This window comes from Oncorhynchus keta, chromosome 13, assembly GCF_023373465.1.
Source record: "Oncorhynchus keta strain PuntledgeMale-10-30-2019 chromosome 13, Oket_V2, whole genome shotgun sequence".
In the NCBI taxonomy this organism is placed as follows: Eukaryota; Metazoa; Chordata; class Actinopteri; order Salmoniformes; family Salmonidae; genus Oncorhynchus; species Oncorhynchus keta.
Window position 1 is genome coordinate 39,027,739 of NC_068433.1, and position 21,956 is coordinate 39,049,694.

A 21,956-nucleotide genomic window follows, 5' to 3' on the forward strand; every position below is an offset into this window, starting at 1 on the left:
TGTGCTGTTTGTTTGGGGAGGTGCAGGGTGGATGGGATGGTGGGATGTGCTGTGAAACATCTCTGCAGCAGCTGATGGGCACTTTTAAGCTGTCAGAAACAGCCCCATCTGCCATCCGTCTTTCTCAATAGATAGGAACAGGCTTCGACGGGGCAGGGCAAAATGGAAAGTTTAATGATGTCAGAATGTTCTCCCAAATTAGTACAACCTCTAAATACAGTATAATTGGGCGTCTGTGTTGTAAATTAAAACCCACCCAGATAATAACTTCACAACATCGTCCCAGTATATGACTTGTAAACTGCGTGAGATGCACAATCCAATAACTATTTTGGGATCTGATGTGAAAGGATCTGTAGTGAGAATGGTCTCTAAATGCATGTAAACTAACTCATTAATCTAATGTTTGTAAACACACTCGCGGATTGTCACCGAAAACGATGTTCCCTATTACGCAGAGATGAATTCTGTCTCAGCAAAATATCATCAACTTGTCGTAAACCATTTAATTGCATGCCAAGAGAGTAAAAACAAGCCTGTAGGAGAAACACAGAACACATCACACGTTTGTTGTAACTGTTGGGGACTTGGGAACGACTTAAGTTAATTGCTTTAATTAAGTGTTGGGTTTTCTTGGATTAACCTTCACAGCCCCCCATTTAAAAATACATCAAAAGTGATAGAAAAACACGTGTTCTCTACATGAGTCAAGAGTTGACTACAAGAGAGGGTTACTTTCGTTTGTGGGCAATTTCTACAAAATGAGGGTGTTCACTGAGTGATGTCCATTGTAGCGTACACTGCACTTTAAAAAAAAAAAACTCCTTGAGTTTAAGCCACTCAAATTTTCTCCGACAAATTTCGAAAATATGACCTTTCTCCTTGTCATTTTGAAATCAACCATATTACAACATGCACGCCGCTCTCGAGCCCACCATCAATTTCTGTCTTGATAAATTGTGCGCCTAGTCCCACTTTTAATGCCATCGCCGTCTGCTTTTCCCTCCACTCAAAGCCCTGAATGTGGACAGCTTTTAAGGTAGTGAGGAAGAAAACTGGTAAGTGGCTCATTTCTCCAGCTAATGTCTTTTTATTGCAACTTTAATAGCCTCTTTATAATAAACTATCATGTATTCCTCCAAATGTCCTCTTCATACGTTGGCTGCCTGGCTATGGCTAAAATGTGGTCTGAAAGTCTTTTTTTTTTTTTAAACACAAAATCAATGACATGTTGTTTAGGTAGTTGCGCCCGCTCGGTCACTCTGTGTTCAGGCAATTGTCCCAATGCCAAATGAAATGGCCGTGTAATAATTGCAGTAGGTGACTATTTTCAAAGTGACGTCCTTCTTCATTCACTGTCCCACTCTGCAAGATGAGTCTCTATTTGTTTGTGGTGTATGCCCATGGATGGTTGGCAATCTACTACATACTTGAGCCCACCATACAAGAGTGCACTGGAACGAACAGGTAGTCATTGAAAAGCAATGTGGAGCTTATTGCCATTCCCGGTATTTTCAATTGGATGGAACATTGGAGTTTTCATTGACATTGACATGTTTCCGGGAAAACCATCAAAGTGACTTCTAAACTCCAGCAAAGTTCAGCCAAAAACTTGTTGCTTGAAATACTTTTTTCGTTTTCCGAGGCAAATTGCAGAGCATCACACCGAGTCTCGAGAAGTGTGCCACAGAATCATCTACCAGAAGTAAAAATTGCCACTTGCATACTGTCTTTGACCGAGGAAAGCCTTAACCACTCCTGGGGAAAACGTGCCGTTTAGAAAGATATAAAGAAGTAATTTTATTACGAGGTACATCTCCCTCTCAGAAGTGATTTCATTTCTCCTTTCAGCCTCCACGGGAGCCTTTATTTGATCTCATATTCCTGAGTTTAACTGCCTCAAACCAGCCAGCCTCAGTTTATTTTCATTTGGAAAACAAATTTTCTGCTGAAGAGGAGGTGGAGGGGGTGGTTGTGGCGTATATCTGGGAACTGCAAATTTCTGTATTGAATGTAAACGTCCCGTTTACAGAGCGACTTTTCACGCTATTGGATTGTTGGAAACCAAACCAGACGGAGAAAGAAGCTTGATTGGTGTGTTTTGCCACGCTCACAATTTAATCCCTATCTCCTTCTTCTTCCCCTCCCTCACTTCCTCCCTTGTGAATGCAGAGTTTTAGGAGTCCACCTCCACGGAGCTGAACTTCATGATTCAAAAAATGACATTCCGCAAAAGTTTCCAGACAAGCAACTACTGTACCTTCACTGAGTAAATTCTTTGAGACTGTTGACCAAAAGTTGACCGCCAGGTGCGGTAAAATAGAGAGAGCTGGTTCTACATCTCAGTTCCAGAACCTCAGGTGTGTGTTTGCCACCAGCCTGAGTGTAGAGCTTATTATAAACCAAGACTTAACAGAGCATCCCACCAGCTTGCAGGTCCTCTCTGACCCCCTGGCCTTTTACACAACCCCCCCCCCCGCATGGGTCTCTACAGATGTCCAGCTGGAGTAGCTCTCTCCCTTTCCTGCCTCTCTCTCCTTCTCTCTCTATCTCTCTCTCTTTCTCTCTCTTACTCACTCTCTGTCCCTCCCTCCCTCTCTCTCATTCCCTCCTTCCCTTCCACAACTCCATCTCCAGAAATCATCTTTCTCCACCTGCAACACCTACGTCTTCTTTAAGCCTAGACTGATGACAGCACGATGAAAACATTTTTTTGCGAGAAGTGCAGTTTCAGAGCCCGGAACTCCCACTCTCCTGAATAGTTCCCCTTTTTTATTTGGGTAGCCTCCACTGGGCTCCGTTCCATTCTGAGAATTACCTCCAGATGTAATTCCTATCCCGCCCTCGCCGAATTAGTGGCTAGTAAAAATTAGGTTTAAATTAGCGGCGGTGTGGAGAACGGTTAAGTTAGAAATGTCCATATAATGAGTTTATTATTCTTTGGTGAGATGCCATTTTTCCTGAATTAATTTAAGTTTTCTTTTATGTAATTGGTGTCTGGTTGAATGGTATTACTGTCATGAATGGGTGGCCTCTGTGTGTCAGTGGTAGTTCAGAACAGTGAGGTGAGTGGAGCTCCAGTACCAGACAAGACAGATCTATGTACCACTGAACTGTTGCTGATAGCACTGACCTGTTAAACACAATCTAATCTACTGTCTATATACACTGAGTGAACAAAACAATAGGAACACCTTAATTTGGATTTGCACTCTGTTTTGCCCTCAGAACAGCTTCAATTCATTGGGACATGGACTCTACAAGGTGTAGAAAGTGTTCCACAGGGATGCTGGCCCATGTTGAGTCAAATGCTTCCCAAAGTTGTGTCAAGTTAGCTGGATGTCCTTTGGGTGTTGGACCATTCTTGATACACACGTGAAACTGTTGAGTGTGAAAAACCCAGCAGCGTTGCAGTTCTTGACACACTCAAACCGGTGCGCCTGGCACCTACTTCCATACCCCGTTCAAAGGCACTTTAATCTTTACTCATGCCCATCCACCCTCTGAATGGCACACATACACAATCCATGTCTTAATTGTCTCAAGGCTTAAAAATCCTTCTTTAACCCGTCTCCTCCACTTCATCTACACTGATTGAAGTGGATTTAACAAGTGACATCAATAAGGGATCATAGCTTTCACCTGGATTCACCTGGTCAGTCTATGTCATGGAAAGAGCATTCAGTGTGTATCTATGTTACCAAACTAACTCCACTATATGGAATCTACAAACTGCTTCTACTAAGTTGACATAGTAGAGGCAGTTTGCGGTGTGTTAAAATGCAGGTGCTGCGGCCTTTTGATTTTCACTGGACTTGGTCTTAACTCTCGTTTTAACAGGCGTAGTAGCTACGGTTATGTGAAGACTATGGGAAGCCGTGGGATCCTCAGCACACGGTGTGTGAAGGTCAGAAATGGCTCTCCTATTTATCTCTAACGGGAAATACATCTGTGGAAGTGGGCTGTTGTGTGAATCCTTAACCATTCTCTTTCATCTGATGACACCTTGCCAGGCCAGGAACATTAAAACCCAATATCCATGTATTTTTCAACGTGTGTACGAATCGAATTTAAATTGCAGCTTTTACAATGTGATAATATCTACAGTGAGAAAAGGGGAAGTTGTCTGCTAGGCTCCTAGACTTTCATCTGTCTCCAATCTGCTGTATAATAGGTACACTGCTGTGAGGTGCACTTGCTTGTTTAAATTTACCCACACAGCCGAGCCTTTGATTTCATCAACGCGTCTAATTCAAATACGTCCTTTTGAAGAAAACCTACATTTTAAAGGGAGAGAGGAGAGCGGAGCGCAGAAGAGCCAATTTAACCTGGAGTGTCTGTCGCATTCTCCCCCAGTTTTTCTGTTTGAAGTGCCCGGTCAGCTTGAACTGTCTGACTTCTGTCATTTCTATCTCTTTTATTTTTCTCCACTGCAGCAGTAACATATAGACTTCGGTTCCCCTGCCTGCAAGCTGGGGGCTGGTGGAAGAGAAGAGGAGGGAAGGGGTGCAGCTAGGCAGGCAGGTATCATTAAGCAGCTAGAGGAGAGAGAGAGAGAGCTGAAGCCAGTGGAATGGCGCTGAGTGAATGCTGTACGTGGCTCCTCGCGGAGCATGTTGATATTTCTGTCCTTATGAATGTGCAGCCGGGTTTATTTTCAATAGGAACTGAAGGTTGGGCAGTTCCACCTCAAGCTGCTTTTTCGGGCCTGTTGATATTGAGTCAAGCAAACACTCACTCTGGGATGTCCTGTTGGGCACCGGGCCAAAGTCGCAAATGGAAGTCGAATGTGAGACTCCTATGTAGGGGAGGGAGGGAGCCTAAAGAGAGGCAAGCGGCCAGCCTAGAAGGTTAGGGTTGGTGAGCTGCCCAGTGACCACCAGTTTAAACTATTCACTTAACAGCTCATTTTTAACCACTGGATAGAAGTGGCATAATGTAAATCTTGATTAATACACTGAGTTGCTGTCTCGATCTGTTAGGCTACGTCTCTGTGAATCTGAATTGCACTTATTTTTTTTCCTCAATACAGCTGCTTGGCTCAGTCGGGGCCGGCTCCTGCTTCTCTTTTTAGATGAATGACTGATTAAAAACATATTCTTGCTGTTGTGACTGTGGCAGCTGCTCTCTGTCTCTCCCTTTCTCCCACGTCTCCCTTCATCTGAAATATCTATGCAAATATGTTTGGACACTATCATTATAGGCTACTTAATATGGATTTCATTAGGGATCGTTCTTAGCAAGGCACAGGGAAGTTGCCATGGATACTCCAGTGCTTAAGTACAGTATATTAAAAATATTCAGCCTCCTCTAATATAATCACTGAGCTCTAATGGTCCATTTTGGCCGCATTCAACTTGTTGTGTGTGTGTGTGGGGGGGGGGGGGATAAAAGGCTTAAGATCATTATGTCTTGTTAATGTGTTTGTGTATACATGCAGTATAACTGTGTTATTCAGTTTTGCTTTTGAAAACGTATCATAGTGACATGAAGGTGGTCTGTTGGTAGATATACTAATAGGGATGCTCATTCTATACTGCAAAATAGAAAATACTGCAGGTGTCTGTCTGTATGAAGTATGTATGAAGTCCAACTGTCAGTACCAGTGCAGTGCGTTTGGTGTTCAGGAGAGGCACCGTACATTCAGCTGATCCCTGCATATTGTAGCTCTGGTCTGGTCTGGTCTGGTTTAAAGGGGAGGGGAGAGGGGGAGTGAATTCATGTGGATAACCCTCCATGCAAAGTGAACATCATGGCGTTTGGGCAAAGGGCTGAAACAAATACACACTCTCTCAGTCACTGCACACACAAGCCGTAGGGCAGGGATCATAAAATAGATTCAACCGCCGGCTGATTTTATTCGAGTGGATGGTCGGGGGAGGCGGAATATAATTACAAATCATTTGTAGACTGCAAAAAGCCCAAACAGATATAATATTTGACTACAACATAATCATTTCAAACCTTGCTTACATTTGTATATGATCGCGGGTCTCTCTATTATGCGTGGGAATACTTGGGAACAGATTTCCAAAATTAAAATCACAAATCAGCTGTGTTCCTGTTGTTTTTACCCTCCAACAATGAAAATTCTAACAACAATTGTCTTTTTATATACATATTTTTTTACTCAGAAAACATGGAGGGCCAAATAAAACCACCCACGGGCCAAATTCGGCCCATGGGCCGCCAGTTGGGGAACCTTGCCATAGGGTCTTTTTTCTATCTTTCCCTTTTCTCACTCTCTCCATCTTCCTTTCTCTCGCTCTCTCTCTCTTTCTCTCTCTCTCTCTTTCTCTCTCTCTCTCTCACTCTCTGTCTACTCCAGACTCATTCCATCGCTGGGCCCCTTTTTAATGCATTTTTCAAACGCAGCACCTCTAAGTGGCAGTTCCACACCAGTGTTTCCCCCTCCCTTTTAATTTCCATTTGTTTCAGCGTTGAAGTGTTTTGGCCATAATAAATCATTCTAATGGTGGGTAAGGTGAAATAGGCTTTGGGTATCTCTGTGTCAGCCCTGAGCCCAGGCAGCTGCCTGTGAGATTGACTAGCCCAATGGCGCTAGTGGTGATGGTGGTGGTGGTGGTGGCAGCGGCCATGGTCTCAGTCTCCAGCGTGGAAGTGTGGAACGTGAGGCTCTTGACACTGTCTGATGGCCCCGGGCAACGAGCTTTGTGTCTGCTTTAATTGAAAATTAAGGGTTGCTATGGAAATGATGCCATCGCTCCGAGATAGAAACCTACACCACCACTGCAACTGCCATAGTTATTACCATCCCCCACCCCGGCACTACCCTCCTCTCTACCCCCCTGCTACCCACGTCTCTTCTTCTGCCACGGTGAAGGGATGCTGGTGGCGTTGTTTGTCCTTATTGACCTTGGTGGTGTGAAGGCCTGGAAGAAATACAGGCAGAAAACACACAGTGAAGTGTTAGTGATGCACAGTGTCTTGTTGTTCTCTGGCTGACAATGTCAAGGAGGGTGGCTGGGTGTCTTTTCAACGCCCAGAGCACTGTCTTGTGTTTTGTCTTTTTAAGGATGGCCCTCCAAGTGGTTTATGGGGTGTTGAAGGAGCATCGTAGCCACGTGGCTCAGCGTGTTGAAAGTAAAATGGGTGTAATTGCTCGGCCTAATGTTTGCGCTTAAAGCAATTTAGAGCATTGAGACAGTTGTGTGTCGCTAGCTGTTTCTCAGGCACAACTCCCTCTTGATCTTGTTAAGTGTTTACCACGCTGCTTCAGACAGTGAAGGCAAATGAAAATGTTAAATCTATTTGGCCACTGTTTCTGTTTTAATAATGATATCATACAGCTCAAATCTGCCGGTTGGTATATAATTTGCTACTCAGAGCCTGTTAAATCATGCCAACTGCACTGCTTCGAGCTGTGAGTTCAAGTGGTCTTATACCCTGAGTTAGAGGCTGGATCTTTAACAAAATAAATCTGTCATGCCTGCCTTGGGTGCATCTCTCGGAACATGAAAGTTCTTGCTCTGCATACTCTCACTGTCTAGGCGTGCATGTTTGCACGTGTGCGTGTGAATTTGTGTCTGTTTATCTTTGTTTATGCTGTAAGTAGAGTTTCACCAGACTTAAACACACACACACTTACGCCTGTGCGCACACACACACACACACACACCCACACACACACACACACACACACACACACACACACACACACACACACACACACACACACACACACACACACACACACACACACACACACACACACACACACACACACACTTGTGGTGACACGTGTGTTTCTGGGCTGGGGAAGCCTGTGTGAGTTGTACCAACCCTTTCCTCCACATCAGCCTCCCCTCCTCTTGTTTCAGTGGTGTCTACACAAACACAGCCAGCCAGACGAAGCCTAGGATTAAATCTCCCAAGTCCATGTGGTGTTGTGAGCTGGTAGCAGATGGACTTGCTTTTGCATCTGCTGTGTGCAAACTGGGCTTTGTACTGCTCTCTTGGGGGATACCGAGGCTTTCTTCTCTGCTAGTAGATTCCTGTCTGCTGGAGTAGCTAAGGAAAACATCTGTGGCATGCAGGATAGAGAGAGAGAGAGAGAGAGAGAGAGAGAGAGAGAGAGAGAGAGAGAGAGAGAGAGAGAGAGAGAGAGAGAGAGAGAGAGAGAGAGAGAGAGAGAGAGAGAGAGAGAGAGAGAGAGAGAGAGAGAGAGAGAGAGAGAGAGAGATAAATATAAAATTAACAAACAGCATTAGTTCCAAATGTTCCGTCTCGTTACTGCCGGTGTGTGTTGTTTATAGTACAACAAATATGTGGCAACGCTGTACCTGGCAGGCAGAGAGGACGGTTGTTCTTTGGCTCCGATTAACCATCGCTAAATGATGAAATGCACTGTGCAAAAGACTTGAGGCTTGATGAGCATCTGTAAAGACAAATGTGTCTTTTGTGGAGTGGTTGCAAAGCTTTATCTGATGCGGACGGAGGAAAAGCTGTGAAAAGCTTGTCTGCTGTTCTTTTCCCCCCTTGTCTCTCTCCCCTCCGCTCCAATACTTTGTCTGAAAATAGGCATTTTTTTGAGTTTCGCCAGGCTTGCAGCACATTGTTGCAGGCTTGCCCTGAAAAGGGAAGGCAGAGGCATATTAATCGGAGTCGTGAGAGCTGCATGGCAGAAGAGGCCGACACTCTTCTGTAACTGGTGTTTTCCTGAGGAAATAAGCGAGAGAGGCACTCACTGTTTGGAGATCACGCCTGGTCCGCTGCTGAACCTTTGTCACTCCTCACGCATGCTACGCAGAAAGAAACCCCCCACTTACCCCCTCCCACCCCCCTGCCAACTCCTACCACCCCCTACTTCCCCCTACCCTTGCAATCAAACCGCTGATTTTTGTGTACGATTGGTCCTCGGGTGCCAAAACAATCAGAGGGGATGCTTGACGAGTTTTAATTACCAGATGTTGAAGTGCAATGGGTCTTGGACGTGAGCAGGCAGAGGTGCTCTCTCACAGTAGTGTCAATACTGCTGGAAATACCTTTTTGATGATGTCTTTGACAGTTAGCGTCAGCTAGTTTTTCTTTCCTCCTTTTTTTTCTCTCTCTTTCCCCCTCTCCCTGAAGCTGTTTTCTACCAGTGGCATTTTTTCCCCCCTTGATGCGCCGTTGTTAATACTCCGAGGCGTCTAAGAATATCTGCAAATGACTCTTACGCGGGGGAGTGGAGTTCTCTCTTGTCATTGTTTCAAAGGTTGGTTACTTTCTCTCGCTCTACTTCACATTATTAGCAGTTTGTCTCGAGGATTTGTGTTTGTGAACAGATCTGTGTGTATTCGTAGTTCTGTGTGGTGTGGTCTGAGGGCAGTTATCCAGGAATAGATAGAGCGACGTGTCTAATTGTTTTTAAGAGCTCTCCTACTCTCTCTCTCTCTCTCTCTCTCTCCCGGAGCACAGTGCACAGAGCCGAGGCTACAGGCTGCTCTGCTACACTCGCTCTCTCCCACTAATCCTATTCTGCCTGTTTAGACAGCGACACAGAGACAGAGACGCTGAGAAAGGCACTGAGCTGTGCTAGAAATAAAGCCAGGCACACATACCTCTCTCCCAGGGTGTCCGAAAACGCTCCATTTCAGCTGCGGTTCTCACTTAGCCGGTTAGTTAGTTCCCCTCGACGCGCCGCCAGGTAGGGATGCAGACTGTGCCGGCGAGAGCTGAGGCAGCTCGCTCGCTCGTGTGTGTGTGTGTGTGTGTGTGTGTGTGTGTGTGTGTGTGTGTGTGTGTGTGTGTGTGTGTGTGTGTGTGTGTGTGTGTGTGTGTGTGTGTGTGTGTGTGTGTGTGTGTGTGTGTGTGTGTGTGAGAGAGAGAGAGAAGGAGAAGGAGAGCTCCTGCAAGTAGCAGATGTGCGTTGAGAGCGAGCGGTGTGAGAGAGAGGCGCCTGGCAAGCGTGCAGACGAGGCACGAGGGGAGACCCGGCTCGCATCCTGTGAGGAGTCAGACGCTCTACATGTACGCGTGTAAAGGTCCCCACACACACACACACACACACACACACACACACACACACACACGCTGCACTCACACACACACACACACACTCGCTTACCCTCTCACTCACTAGCCAAAAGCAGTAGTAAAAATTATTATAATATTTTTTTTAATTGTTTTTGAAGGTCACTCTCAGATCAGAGACCAAGCCGTAATAATTGTAATGTCTTCAAAGGCAATAAAAAAGGAGAGCGAAATGATAAGTAGTGTTTTCAAGTAATTGTGATATATTTCATCAGCGGTCGGCAGGCCAGGTGTATGATGGTCTAATTATGTCCTGTGTGTCAGGAGAGAGAAGACACTGTGTCTAGGCTATACATTTCCATGTTGTGCACTTTTTTCACTCCCTCTCTCTCCTCTCTCTCTCTGCCTGAGAAGGCAGGCAGCAGCCCCCCTCTCTCCTCTCTCTCGCTCTCCTTCTGATCAGCTCCTATTGGGCCTGTCTGAGAGGGGCTGCCTGTTGGTAATTGCCCGGTGACAACTGGAAATGATAGAATAATTGTCAGGAGGGCCGTTTTTTAATGGGCGACGGGGGCGATTTAAGTATGCATGAACAGGGCTTCGAGAGAGGCAGGGAAGAGCAGTGGCGGCGTTGTCTTGTTTATGATGCGAGCCTCTATAAACACAGTTGGAGTGATGACACAGATAGAAGCCCCTCTCCCCCCTGTGACACCCCAGTCTGCTCCTCACCACTGCAAACAACACCAACAGCTTTCCTTCTCTGGCCACCAGACACTGTCTCTGACACTACTCCTCACCTCCAGGTAATAAAACCAAGCAACTCCAACTTCATCCATCCTTTCTCATCCTCCTCTCCACGCACCTCTCTCTCTTTCTCTCTCTATGCTATGTTTTTATCGGTAGGAAGGCGGGCTGCTCGTCCAGTATTTAGCTGCTGTACCGTGGTTGTGCTCTGTGTGTTTCTGTGGGTTGTACGCTCATGTGCTGGTGGTTAATTGCTCTTGATGAGTGAATGGTCGGGCTGGTGATTAGTGTTTGACTGTGGACCTGAACGTGCTGCTTTTCGGAGCTCTTAGCCGTCTTAGTTTTGTGTCGGCTTCTTTATTTGACGTGCGCGGTTTGGGCTGCTGTTTAGGATGTTGTGTTGATGTGGAGTTTACTGCGTTACTAATGGGCAAATTATTGACAATTAAAATCAAGAGGTGAAAGTAATGTTTTTTTTTTTCGGATGAGATTTTACTGGTCTAGTGGTGATTAAATACAAAGGGCTTCCCCGCCACCGGGATTCTTTATAAGCTAATAAAGATCAAATGTGAACCAGTTGCAGATATTTGTTTTACTGGGGGGAGTCTTTTATTTGGAGTTATTTAGATAGATTAAAAAAAAAAATGCGCAAGGAAGGATCCTAAACTTTATAGGGTATATCTCAGAACAGCATATCCATATAGAGCAAATGCTATAAGACAGGAGAGAGAGGGAGGGTCACTGAAATTATAAGCGGGCGAAATATAATTATCTTTATCAAAGGCGTGTGAATAATTTGTTTACTTAAATATTCATGACATGGAGTAAAGCATGGTATTGGGCTATTGTGAGTATATTATTAACATTTCATAGGTCTTTGTGCTGGAATGCGGATAGGCTTCCTCTTCATAATTTAATACCCAGATGCATAATGAGCTATGTGATTAGTTCACGTGGAGAATTGGCCCAACTCCATTTTGAAGGCAGATAATTTACATTGTTCTCCAGAGTCCTGAATATAATAGGTTATTTAGTGCAATAAAATTAAATGCTACACATTTTATATTTCAGCTTACAAATCCCCATGGCGATATTCTGTTTTGGAGATTTTTTCCCCCCCCTCTCCTTATTCTTTCTTTCTATCTGTCTCTCTCTCTCTCTCTCTCTCTCTTTGTTGTCTCTCAGAAACAATGCATTTTGAAATTGTTTAAATAAAACACATGTTTACCTACATGTTTTATTTAGAATGCACCGTGGCCAATTAACACCGTTCATTAGCAGAACTGAGTATTTGTTTTGAAAGTTTAACCAATCACTTTGTTATGCTAATTGTGATGTAATTTAATTTGAGTCCCGTAATGATGATGCCGCTATTATCCACATAAATGATGCAGTTAAGCAGCGCCACGCTCATTTGCATGTGCTTGAAGGGGAGAGCTGAAACGAGGCGGCTCCGGTATCACTTTGCTGTAATTTTCCACCTCTGTTCACTCCCGCCCTTTGGATCGTCCTGGGCTGTCGTTGGCTATTGATGATCAGCACCATTATCAGATTTCAACTTTTTTTTTATGGCAAAAGAGGGTGCCAACTGATTCCTAGAATTGTAGGATGTGGAAATTAAATCATTGAGAAAATGCAAATTATTCCTAAATCGACGTATCAAACGTTAAGTGAAGTCTCCGTAGAAACGATTGATTTGTATATATTTTTTCTTCTTCTTCTTTTTTTTTTTTTGGGGGCAGAGGGAGGGAGGGATGGGGGGGGGGGGAGTACCTCCTTGAATTCACATTTGCACATCAAAGTGGATCCTTTGTTGGGCGAGAGCTTAATTTTGTATCTATTGATTCCATCATCCATGGTTTGGACATTATGCAGATGGGGTCTAGAGTGATTAGCTGGCTGTGTTTAAAATGGAAAGTAGCTGTTGTAGCTGGTACTGTAGTGGGGCGGGTAGCTATAGCTGGTAGTATTTTTAAATCAATTCCTAAAAATCCTGAGAGAGGCAGGAGTGATCTCCGTTTGAAAACCTCCAACTGGCTGTTTGGTGTGTGACTAAGCCACTGTTAAAGACTCCCTTTCATCTGGTTTTGTCCAGGGTTCGACTCTGCTCATTTTCTTCTGAAAAGATGATTTTTCTCCTGACCAATCTCCCCTGTTATGGACCTAATTGGTTACATAAATCTTGTCTCAGTATGAATGAGAAATGTTGGGGTCTTGTCAAGTGTAATCTTCACCCTTATTTACCAATTCATTAAGATCTATCGATGCAGGACTGGTGAGGGGGAATGACAACATAAATCAGGCCGTGGACATAATGACCCTAATCAGCCAGAAATAACTGGAAACGTCACAATGAGCTATGTCTCTGTATCACTCTGGCTGGATCCCTCTCTCCTCGCTGCAGCTCTGCCCGCTGTCCCTCCGTCCGCTTTGCCGTCATTCGCTCCTCTGTGTGTGTGTGTGTGTCCCCCCCCCTCACCTTCCCTCAGAAGAAGCCGTAAGCTTCCATCTCACCTCACGGCTTGTTTTGTCTCAGGCCCCAGCAACAAAAGCAGACCATGTCACGACAGATAATTACATCAGAAAAATGCAATGAGAGATGAAATATGCGTCGGAGGAGTTGGGTAAATAGTCCCTGGTAGAAAGATGGACGTACAGGTTTCCAGCCACCGGTGAAAGTTCTTTCTTCCCTGCTTCACAACGCTGCTGCGTCCTCTCTGTAGATATGATTGGAGCAGACAATGGGGCCTACTATTTTATAGGTCAATTACTCGTGATTAAGCGGGCTATGTTAATTAATGGGGATTTCCCAAAATGCAAACGATGGCCTAGCTTGATGAGCTTTCGTCACTGTCTGCTTGTGGTCGCCCACTTTTGTGCCATCTCCTCCTCCTCACAGAAGGAGGTGCTTGATGGGTAAAATGTAAATGATATGGGAAGAGTTTAAGAGGAGAACTTACGCACTAACCACACATGAGGACTTAGAATCTCCTCCTCCCGTCAGTGCTCTGCTACTGTGCATTACAGACCCAGAGGGAGATAGAGAGAGAAAACACTCTCCATACACAGACAGGTGTAAATCTCCATTGACATCCGGAAACCTAAAGAACGTCGTGGATTTTCATCTCAGATATCATTAAAGACCAAGTTGAATATTTATTTCCCCGGGAACTTTTTAATGTATTATCATCGATTTATATTGAGTGTTTTCATATTTAAGGTGATTTGTAACCAATTGGATAATTAACTGGAACAGTTAGCCATTGTTTTGTATATTAAAACACACTGTCTTAATGGAGTAAGACTGAATTATTTAAATGTACTTTAGGATATTTAGTACAGTGCAGACTTCCTTGGTTACGTTGGCACAATACATACATGCGCGCACACACACACACACACCACACACACACAAAACACACACACATGCTCCCAGACACTTACACACACTTGCGTACTCTCCCCTTTATCTCATTCTTTCTGTCTAGTCTTCTTAATGTAAACAGAATAGAATTAAGTTGGGAACATTCTCTCCACAGAATGACTGGGAACGACTATTTATCGTCAGCTAAAATTATGAATTGAAATATGACTGAGGTTTTCTGAGCATGGTCTCATTGTGCTGCCGATAATGACGTGTGATACCGTTTCGGGAGAATAATGTTAATCCTAAAAAAGCTTAGTCTATTATTCATTCATATTCATCCCTTTTCCCATTTTTTTTTCCCAACCCCTGATTTTGTAAATATGATTTCTCCCCCTAAAGCAATCTCATCTTCTCGTTCCGTTGTGAGTCACTTTGAAATCCCTTTATCTGAAAGAGAAACCCTTACCATTATACACAGGTTTTTAGAAATAGTCATTAATGCTCTTTATGGTGTCCCTTCAGTGCCAAAAAGGAAGCTTTTATTTTCTGAAGCGGCTAGGTCTGCTCTGACTTGCCTATACTTAATCTCCACTAGTGTAGCTGTGTTGAACAGAACTTCAGCAGTGGCTGTTCTCTCCCTGATCCTGGCTCAATGCTTAGGGCTCCGGCAGAGGTAGCAATAAACCACAGTGACTTCCTTGGGCTGCGAGAGAAGAGGAGCTTCGCTAGCGAATTACACCTCAAGCACAAACAAGCATCTTGGTCACGTGTAAGGGTTTATGTAAGCAACGAGCTGAGTGGTAACATTCAAATGAAATAAAATAAAACATTTTAAACTTATTTCTTTAGATTGTTATTTCAACTCGGGGTTGGTGTTATCATTTTCTAAGTGCCAGCTCAAAGCCAGTGTTTTAAGTGGTTGATATCTGTCATTTTGATTTATTAAGCAATCTTAAGTGTTAAATATTTGAGCATAGCCAGGGCCCGGCACTTCTTTATTTTGAATGCGTTGTAACTTATGGCAATGATTAATTAATTTCACTGGAGCACAGAATATGTGATTATTTAAAACGGTATCCGTGTCTTGACTTGATCTGAACTGAAGGAGCCAACAGACGGTGAAATGTCATTTTTGTATTATTTTTCCAGTGAATGTAACATTAGGAATTCCTACTACCTGAACTGTGAACTGATAATGAATAGACTTCTTGGATCACGGAGTTAGTGGTCAATTTGGTTTCTGAAATGGTCATCAGGCTTATTTAGACTGGAGTGCTGTTTCATATACAGTATCATGCAGGCACAATGAGAATGGATCAGTGTTCCTGACTGCAGAAAGACACTGCAGAGTGGAATCCTGAACACTCAGGCTATTTGAATCCCGGGAAAATCTCAAATGACACCCTATTCCCTATAGTGCACGACAAAAGTCCACTACAAAGTAGTGCACTATATATGGAACAGGATTTCATAAGAGATGAGGCCTATGTGACACCCTGCCACCTCAGTTCAGTTTTGGGGCAGATGGAGACCTTTATGTGTCAAATAGGGGACAGTATAACACAGCACAGCTAGATAGATGGCCAGTGTTGTGTGTTTGGTACCTGATGAAGAGGGAGACATGTTAGTTAATGAGGAAACATTAGAGGTTAAAGCATGGTGAATGTGTGTGTGTGTGTGTGTGTGTGTGTGTGTGTGTGTGTGTGTGTGTGTGTGTGCGTGCGTGCGTGCGTGCGTGCGTGCGTGCGTGCGTGCGTGCGTGCGTGCGTGCGTGCGTGCGTGCGTGCGTGCGTGCGTGCGTGCGTGCGTGCGTGCGTGCGTGCGTGCGTGCGTGCGTGCGTGCGTGCGTGCGTGCGTGCGTGCGTGCGTGCGTGCGTGCGTGCGTGCGTGCGTGCGTGCGTGCGTGCGTGCGTGCGTGCGTGCGTGCGTGCGTGCGTGCGTGCGTGCGTGCGTGCGTGCGCGCGTGCCTGCATGTGGGTGTGTGTGAATTGTCTCTGTCTTCCCACATCAGTAGTCTCACTACAAATTCACAATCTCAGCCCTGAATGCGTAGTCAGGATTCTGTCTGTGATTCTTCACCTGATGGAAAAGACAGATTTGCACGGCGTAAAATTCAAGAGCAAACATTTACTCAGCCGGTGAGGAGTAGCAAGCAAGTCACCGTTACAGGGGGAAATAGACAAGAAAAGAGAAGTGACTTTAAAGATTCGCAAATAGTGTGTCTCTCTCACTGTATCTCAAATGATTCTCTTTCTATCAGACCCCGTAATAGGAACGTTGAAGTCATCCGTGATCTTTGACCTGCAGACGGATAAAATAAAGAGTTCCGTTTTCTCTCACCATCTCCCCTTAAACACTTTGTATGACTATTATTTTCCCTCCCTAGCTGTACACCTATAGTATTACCAGTGAATTACGCTGGCAATAACAGTCTGTGTCTGTGTAACTGATTCATATAATATGTGGTCTGGTACTTCTCATTGGAAGATTATGGCTTGAGGAAATGGCGTCAAATAGCTGGTGTGTTAAAATGCAGGACACTACCAATTTAAGGGATGTCAAACACACAGGCAAGGCAGACATCCCCGAGCCTTATTCACTCACTCATGCACTGTTCAACTCCTCCATAGCCCATAGACTCTGGGTAGCGCTAGTCCAGTAAATATTGTTACTCTGGGTGGAGGACTAGATGCTTCCGGTCTAGTTGATTCTAGGACAGGCTGATCCCAGGGCAGACTGGTTGGTACCCCCGAGGGGTATAGAACATGGGTGAAGACCTGCGATAGACATACACTCACATACACACATGTACGCCTAATGCACACACACACACACACACACACACACACACACACACACACACACACACACACACACACTGATACACACTTACCCTCTGGTGCCGTACGTTGTCACTATCCATCTCTCTCAGTGTGTACAGTGAGCCCTGACACTCCGGCAGTCACCACCACAGTCCGATCCTCTCTCTGTGGTCTGCAGCCAGGGTGGATCTAATTGACATTCTAATTGGCAGATTTGAATGCTGCCTTTAGATGGCTAATTAATTTGTCTCACCGCTGTCATTAAGGTTAAAGCACCATCTGATCTCTCAGAATATGATTAGCATATATCTGCATTGTCATTATTATCATTGTCATCGGTTAGACACATGCACAGATTTTTGTGGAGGAGGGGGATATTCTACCATTTTCATGATTAAAATGGTTATTGTATTAATGTTTTGCATTTCCTTGATTGAAATGATAATATGATTCTCCCTTGTTTCTCGTTTAAGCAACATTTGATATGTGGATTCACCTGCTTTTAACCATATTTCTCATTCCAGTTCAGTTTTTCTTATGATTTATGAATCATTTTCAAGTAAATTACATAGAGTAAATTGAACCTGTCTTGTGGGTTAATAAAAATCGAATTGGTTTAATTTCAAAATCCCCAATTTTGAGTCGAGTTAGGTAATGCTTCTCATTGTATTAACATGTCATTAAAATATCCTTATTTTTCCCTCATATATCTTCAAGTTTTCCTCGCATCCATCGCCCTTCCCCCCCAAAAAAAATCTCCATTCGAATTTTCATAAAACCCTAGTAAAGGCAATCAGGCAGTCTTTCTCTGAATATTTGAAACATTGGGCATGTAAAATGTATGCCTAATTTGAATACTTATTAGCCGCGTGATCTCGGCTGCTGCTTTGTGTTTCTGGGCTGAGATTCATCACTGGTTTGGGTGTCACACATTGTGCCAGTCTTACCCTCTCCGCTATGTCCTTCTCTCTCTCGCGACGCGCTCTCTCTTAACACTCTTTCTCTCTCTCCCCCTCCATCTGCCCCCATTTCATGGTCTCTCCTTTTATGTCTCTCTCTGTCCCCCCATCTCTCCCTCTCTCCCTCCCACTGTCTCTCCCTCTCTCCCTCCCTCTGTCTCTCTCTGTCCCCCCATCTCTCCCTCTCTCCCTCCCACTGTCTCTCCCTCTCTCCCTCCCTCTGTCTCTCTCTGTCCCCCCATCTCTCCCTCTCTCCCTCCCTCTGTCTCTCTCTCTCTCCCTCCCTCTGTCTCTCTCTGTCCCCCCATCTCTCCCTCTCTCCCTCCCACTGTCTCTCCCTCTCTCCCTCCCTCTGTCTCTCCCTCTCTCCCTCCCTCTGTCTCTCTCTGTCCCCCCATCTCTCCCTCTCTCCCTCCCTCTGTCTCTCCCTCTCTCCCTCCCTCTGTCTCTCTCTGTCCCCCATCTCTCCCTCTCTCCCTCCCTCTGTCTCTCTCTCTCTCCCTCCCTCTGTCTCTCTCTGTCCCCCCATCTCTCCCTCTCTCCCTCCCTCTGTCTCTCCCTCTCTCCCTCCCTCTGTCTCTCTCTGTCCCCCCATCTCTCCCTCTCTCCCTCCCTCTGTCTCTCCCTCTCTCCCTCCCTCTGTCTCTCTCTGTCCCCCCATCTCTCCCTCCCTCTGTCTCTGTCTCTCTCTCTCTCTCTCACACCACTAATGTGGCTGTGCCCTGTTTTAACAGGGAGTGTTTGTTCATAAGCACGTCTTGTTCACTGCTTATTTACTGTGGCCGGAGCAGCTGTCACCCTGCTCTGTGTAACTCCTGCTCCTGTTTGTTCTGCCCCGTATCCTGTTTATCCTGCGCCCTGGACATCCTTTAAAGACTGTCTGCTGTTAGCTGGCTTTGTGGCTGGGTCTGCCCCTCATCACACAGTTACACAGCCTGGCCCTGTCATTCGAATGGCATTTACTGATGTGAGAAGGCGGTTATGTTAGAGGCAGAATCTGTTTCGTTACCTGAACTGTGAATTGATAATGTTTGGTTTCGGAAATAGTTATCAGGCTTTTGAAGACTCGTGTGCTGCTGTTGTATATACAGCGAGCTCCAAAAGTATTGGGACAGTGACACACAAATATCATTCCCCAAGACCTGCTAACCTCTCGTCATTATTCACGATTCATTCAGGATTATCCTTAGTCATGGTAGTATCCACATTAATGTACAAGTGTTTAGAAACATATTCTATTATTATTTACAATAAAAGTGACTCCAAAATGACACAATATATTTTTTAACATGAATTTCTATTGGGCACAAAACGAACTGAAACACAACCAAAACAAACAGCAAATGCATCCCACAAGCTTGATGTAATCATTGCGTGCTAGGAATATTCGACCAACTACTACACTTTTAACTACTTTAATACACATATAAGTGAATTTGTCCCAATACTTTTGGTTTCCTTAAACTTTGAAATGGTTCACCCAATATGGATAAAAATACCCTCAAATTAAAGTTGACAGTCTGCACTTTAACCTCATCGTCATTGAATCATTTCAAATCCCAAGTGCTGGAGTACAGAGCCAAAACCACACCAAAAAATTCACTGTCCCAATACTTTTGGAACTCACTGTATCATACATCGAGATGGGATCTGTGTTTCGACTCAAGAAAGACACACTGCAGAGTGGCGTACAGTCTATGGGCAAATCTCAAATGACACCCCACCGTGCCTCCTCAGTAGTCCGTTTGTGGGCATTTGAACCTGTATGTGTCCCATTATTGACAGTATAACAGAGGAAATCTGTATCCCCACCAGATAGAGATGACCGGGGTTGTGTGTTTGCTGCATGATGATGAGGGAGACATGTTAGTTAATGAGGAAACATTAGGGGCTGTTAGAGTATCCCTTCTAAGGTCAATGTGTAGTGTGTGTGTGTGTGTGTGTGTGTGTGTGTGTGTGTGTGTGTGTGTGTGTGTGTGTGTGTGTGTGTGTGTGTGTGTGTGTGTGTGTGTGTGTGTGTGTGTGTGTGTGCGCATGCATGCATGCATGCATGTGTGTCTGTGTATGTGTATGTGTGTGCACTGTGCACAAGCACGTACGTTTGTGCATGTGCAGGCATGTGTGAGTATGTGCTTGTGTGAGTATGTACATGTATGTGCTTGTGAGTGAGTGATTGAGTGAGTGATTATGTATAGCATTTCTTTATCAGCATTATCTCTCAATCTAAAATCAGTCATGGTACAGGATGTTCTGAATCAAAACGTAGTATTAATTGCTCAGCCTAAGCATGTGACACAATTGGTGTATTTCATTTCAGAAAGGGAGGAGGGCAGTACTGTACCACCGCAGATATAAAAATGGATATTATTTGAATATGAATAACCATACATAACGATTTGAAATATAATTATTGCATACGGACTACATTAATGGTATAGACATGATATTTTATTGAAGCGAAACTGAAATATTAATCCACAAAAATGATACATTTGAATTATTAGGTACTACCTTAATGAATATGCTAATTAGGGAGAGGCTGTCAAGTAGCGGGGGCCCCGTCAGAGTGGCATTAGAGATGCAGAACACACCTCGAACAGTGTGTTTGTGTTGGGTCAGTCAGTGTGATCTGACTTATTTTATTTATTGTGAGGATTTCCACTGATCCTGGGCAAGACTCCACATTGCTCCAACCAAGCAATTATGCAGGGGAAATTATTTAAAATTATATTAAAAAAAAAAAAAGTATTACAGGAGAGGAGGTAATATGCATAATTTATGCTGTTTTTAGCACAATCATTAGTGATATTCGTGATATATATTTTTTTTTCGCTCCTTCATCTCAGCTTTTCATATCTAAAAGATTGCCGGTAAAATGAGTTCAATATCTTACATTTATTTGCCCATGTTCAAATTGCAGGCTTAAGTCTTCGTCTCGTCATCTCCCACTGTATGGGTTGATTGCAGTGCACGGACCAGTTTAATTGTGTCCCGTGGAGAACAGCAGTAAATGTTTTAAATGTCACCAAAATAAATTAATATTTGAGGTTTGATTAAAAAAGAAAGGAGAAAAAAAATCTAGCCAATATGTGACATATGAGCTTTTTCTCTATGGAAGCCTCGGAGGCACATTTTATTTAGACACAGCGAAGGGAGAGGAAGCCTATTATATCATTTATCACCGGGTGATACCATGTGATTTGGATCCCACCTCCTCCTCCTCCTCCTCTACCACATTTTAATTTTGCATGATTAGCTGTGCGTCATTAAGCAACTTCGTTCAGACGAGACTCGCACTAAAATCCTGACAGAATCAAGACGGGGAATAGTTTAGGAGGGTCTGTGTCTGTGTGTGCCTAGACAGGGTGAGGATATATCAAGTGAGTGAGCATGTAAAAAAGAAAGAATTGTGCGTGTGCGGGCATGTGTGTGTGTGTGTTTGACTGCGTGTGTATTTGTATATATTTTTATGCTTCCCTTAGAAAAAGTATTTCTGTATTTTTTCAAATATATAATACAGTCATACATGAAGTGTCCCATACACATATATTCCCAACATGTGCATAATGCAGCAGAGGCCCTATTTGTGCCTAAATTCTAGTGATTAAAACACTTATCACGTTTAGACTCTACACCTCCTTTACAAAGAGACCAAGAGGACGTGCATCTCTTTGTATTGCTTCATTTACACAATGAATGCATAATTCCTCCTGCATCACCCCCTCCCCCTCTTAAATGCTTTAATTTGCAGAGGGACCGGCGTTGATAATAATGGGGGCTTCAAAAAAAAAAAAAAAAAAAGGGGGGTGAAAAGAGAAGAAAAAAAGGGTTGTAACTAGAGCCTTAACTGGTGCCTCTTAATCACTTCTAGGTTTTAAGTCATGATGCAGGAGTCGGCCACAGAGACAATAAGCAACAGTTCAATGAGTCAAAATGGAATGAGCAGCCTGAGCAGCCTATGCAGCCAATTAGATGCTGGCAGTAGAGATGGAAGATCAAGCGGTGACACGAGCAGCGAAGTAAGCACAGTCGAGCTGCTGCATCTCCAACAACAGCAGGTAAGTTGTGTTTCTCCTGCACGTCACAATGCCC

At 44.2% G+C, this 21,956-nt stretch overlaps 1 protein-coding gene and 1 long non-coding RNA gene across 19 annotated transcripts in view; one reads left to right on the top strand and one right to left on the bottom strand.

The window, feature by feature from the left end:
• LOC118392778 (forkhead box protein P2-like) overlaps positions 1 to 21,956 on the top strand; it is a 115,423-nt gene that overhangs the window by 28,102 nt on the left and 65,365 nt on the right. For 5 of the 18 annotated variants that reach the window (XM_052460110.1, XM_052460121.1, XM_052460126.1 and 2 more), the window contains exon 4: positions 21,736 to 21,922. The exons of 11 other annotated variants lie outside the window; for them this stretch is intronic. In XM_052460110.1, the coding sequence (XP_052316070.1) occupies positions 21,746 to 21,922 (177 nt within the window). In that variant the 5' untranslated portion in view covers positions 21,736 to 21,745. Of the gene's footprint in view, positions 1 to 8,891; positions 9,218 to 9,848; positions 9,973 to 21,735; positions 21,923 to 21,956 lie in introns of those variants that run through there. 2 more of the 18 variants (XM_052460111.1, XM_052460112.1) reach the window with 2 other exon arrangements.
• LOC127906791 (uncharacterized) lies at positions 5,797 to 9,829 on the bottom strand. Its single transcript, XR_008062856.1, has 3 exons — positions 9,564 to 9,829; positions 7,804 to 8,044; positions 5,797 to 6,893 (listed from the first exon to the last, which is right to left on the bottom strand). It is a non-coding gene; the product is annotated as an uncharacterized LOC127906791 (long non-coding RNA).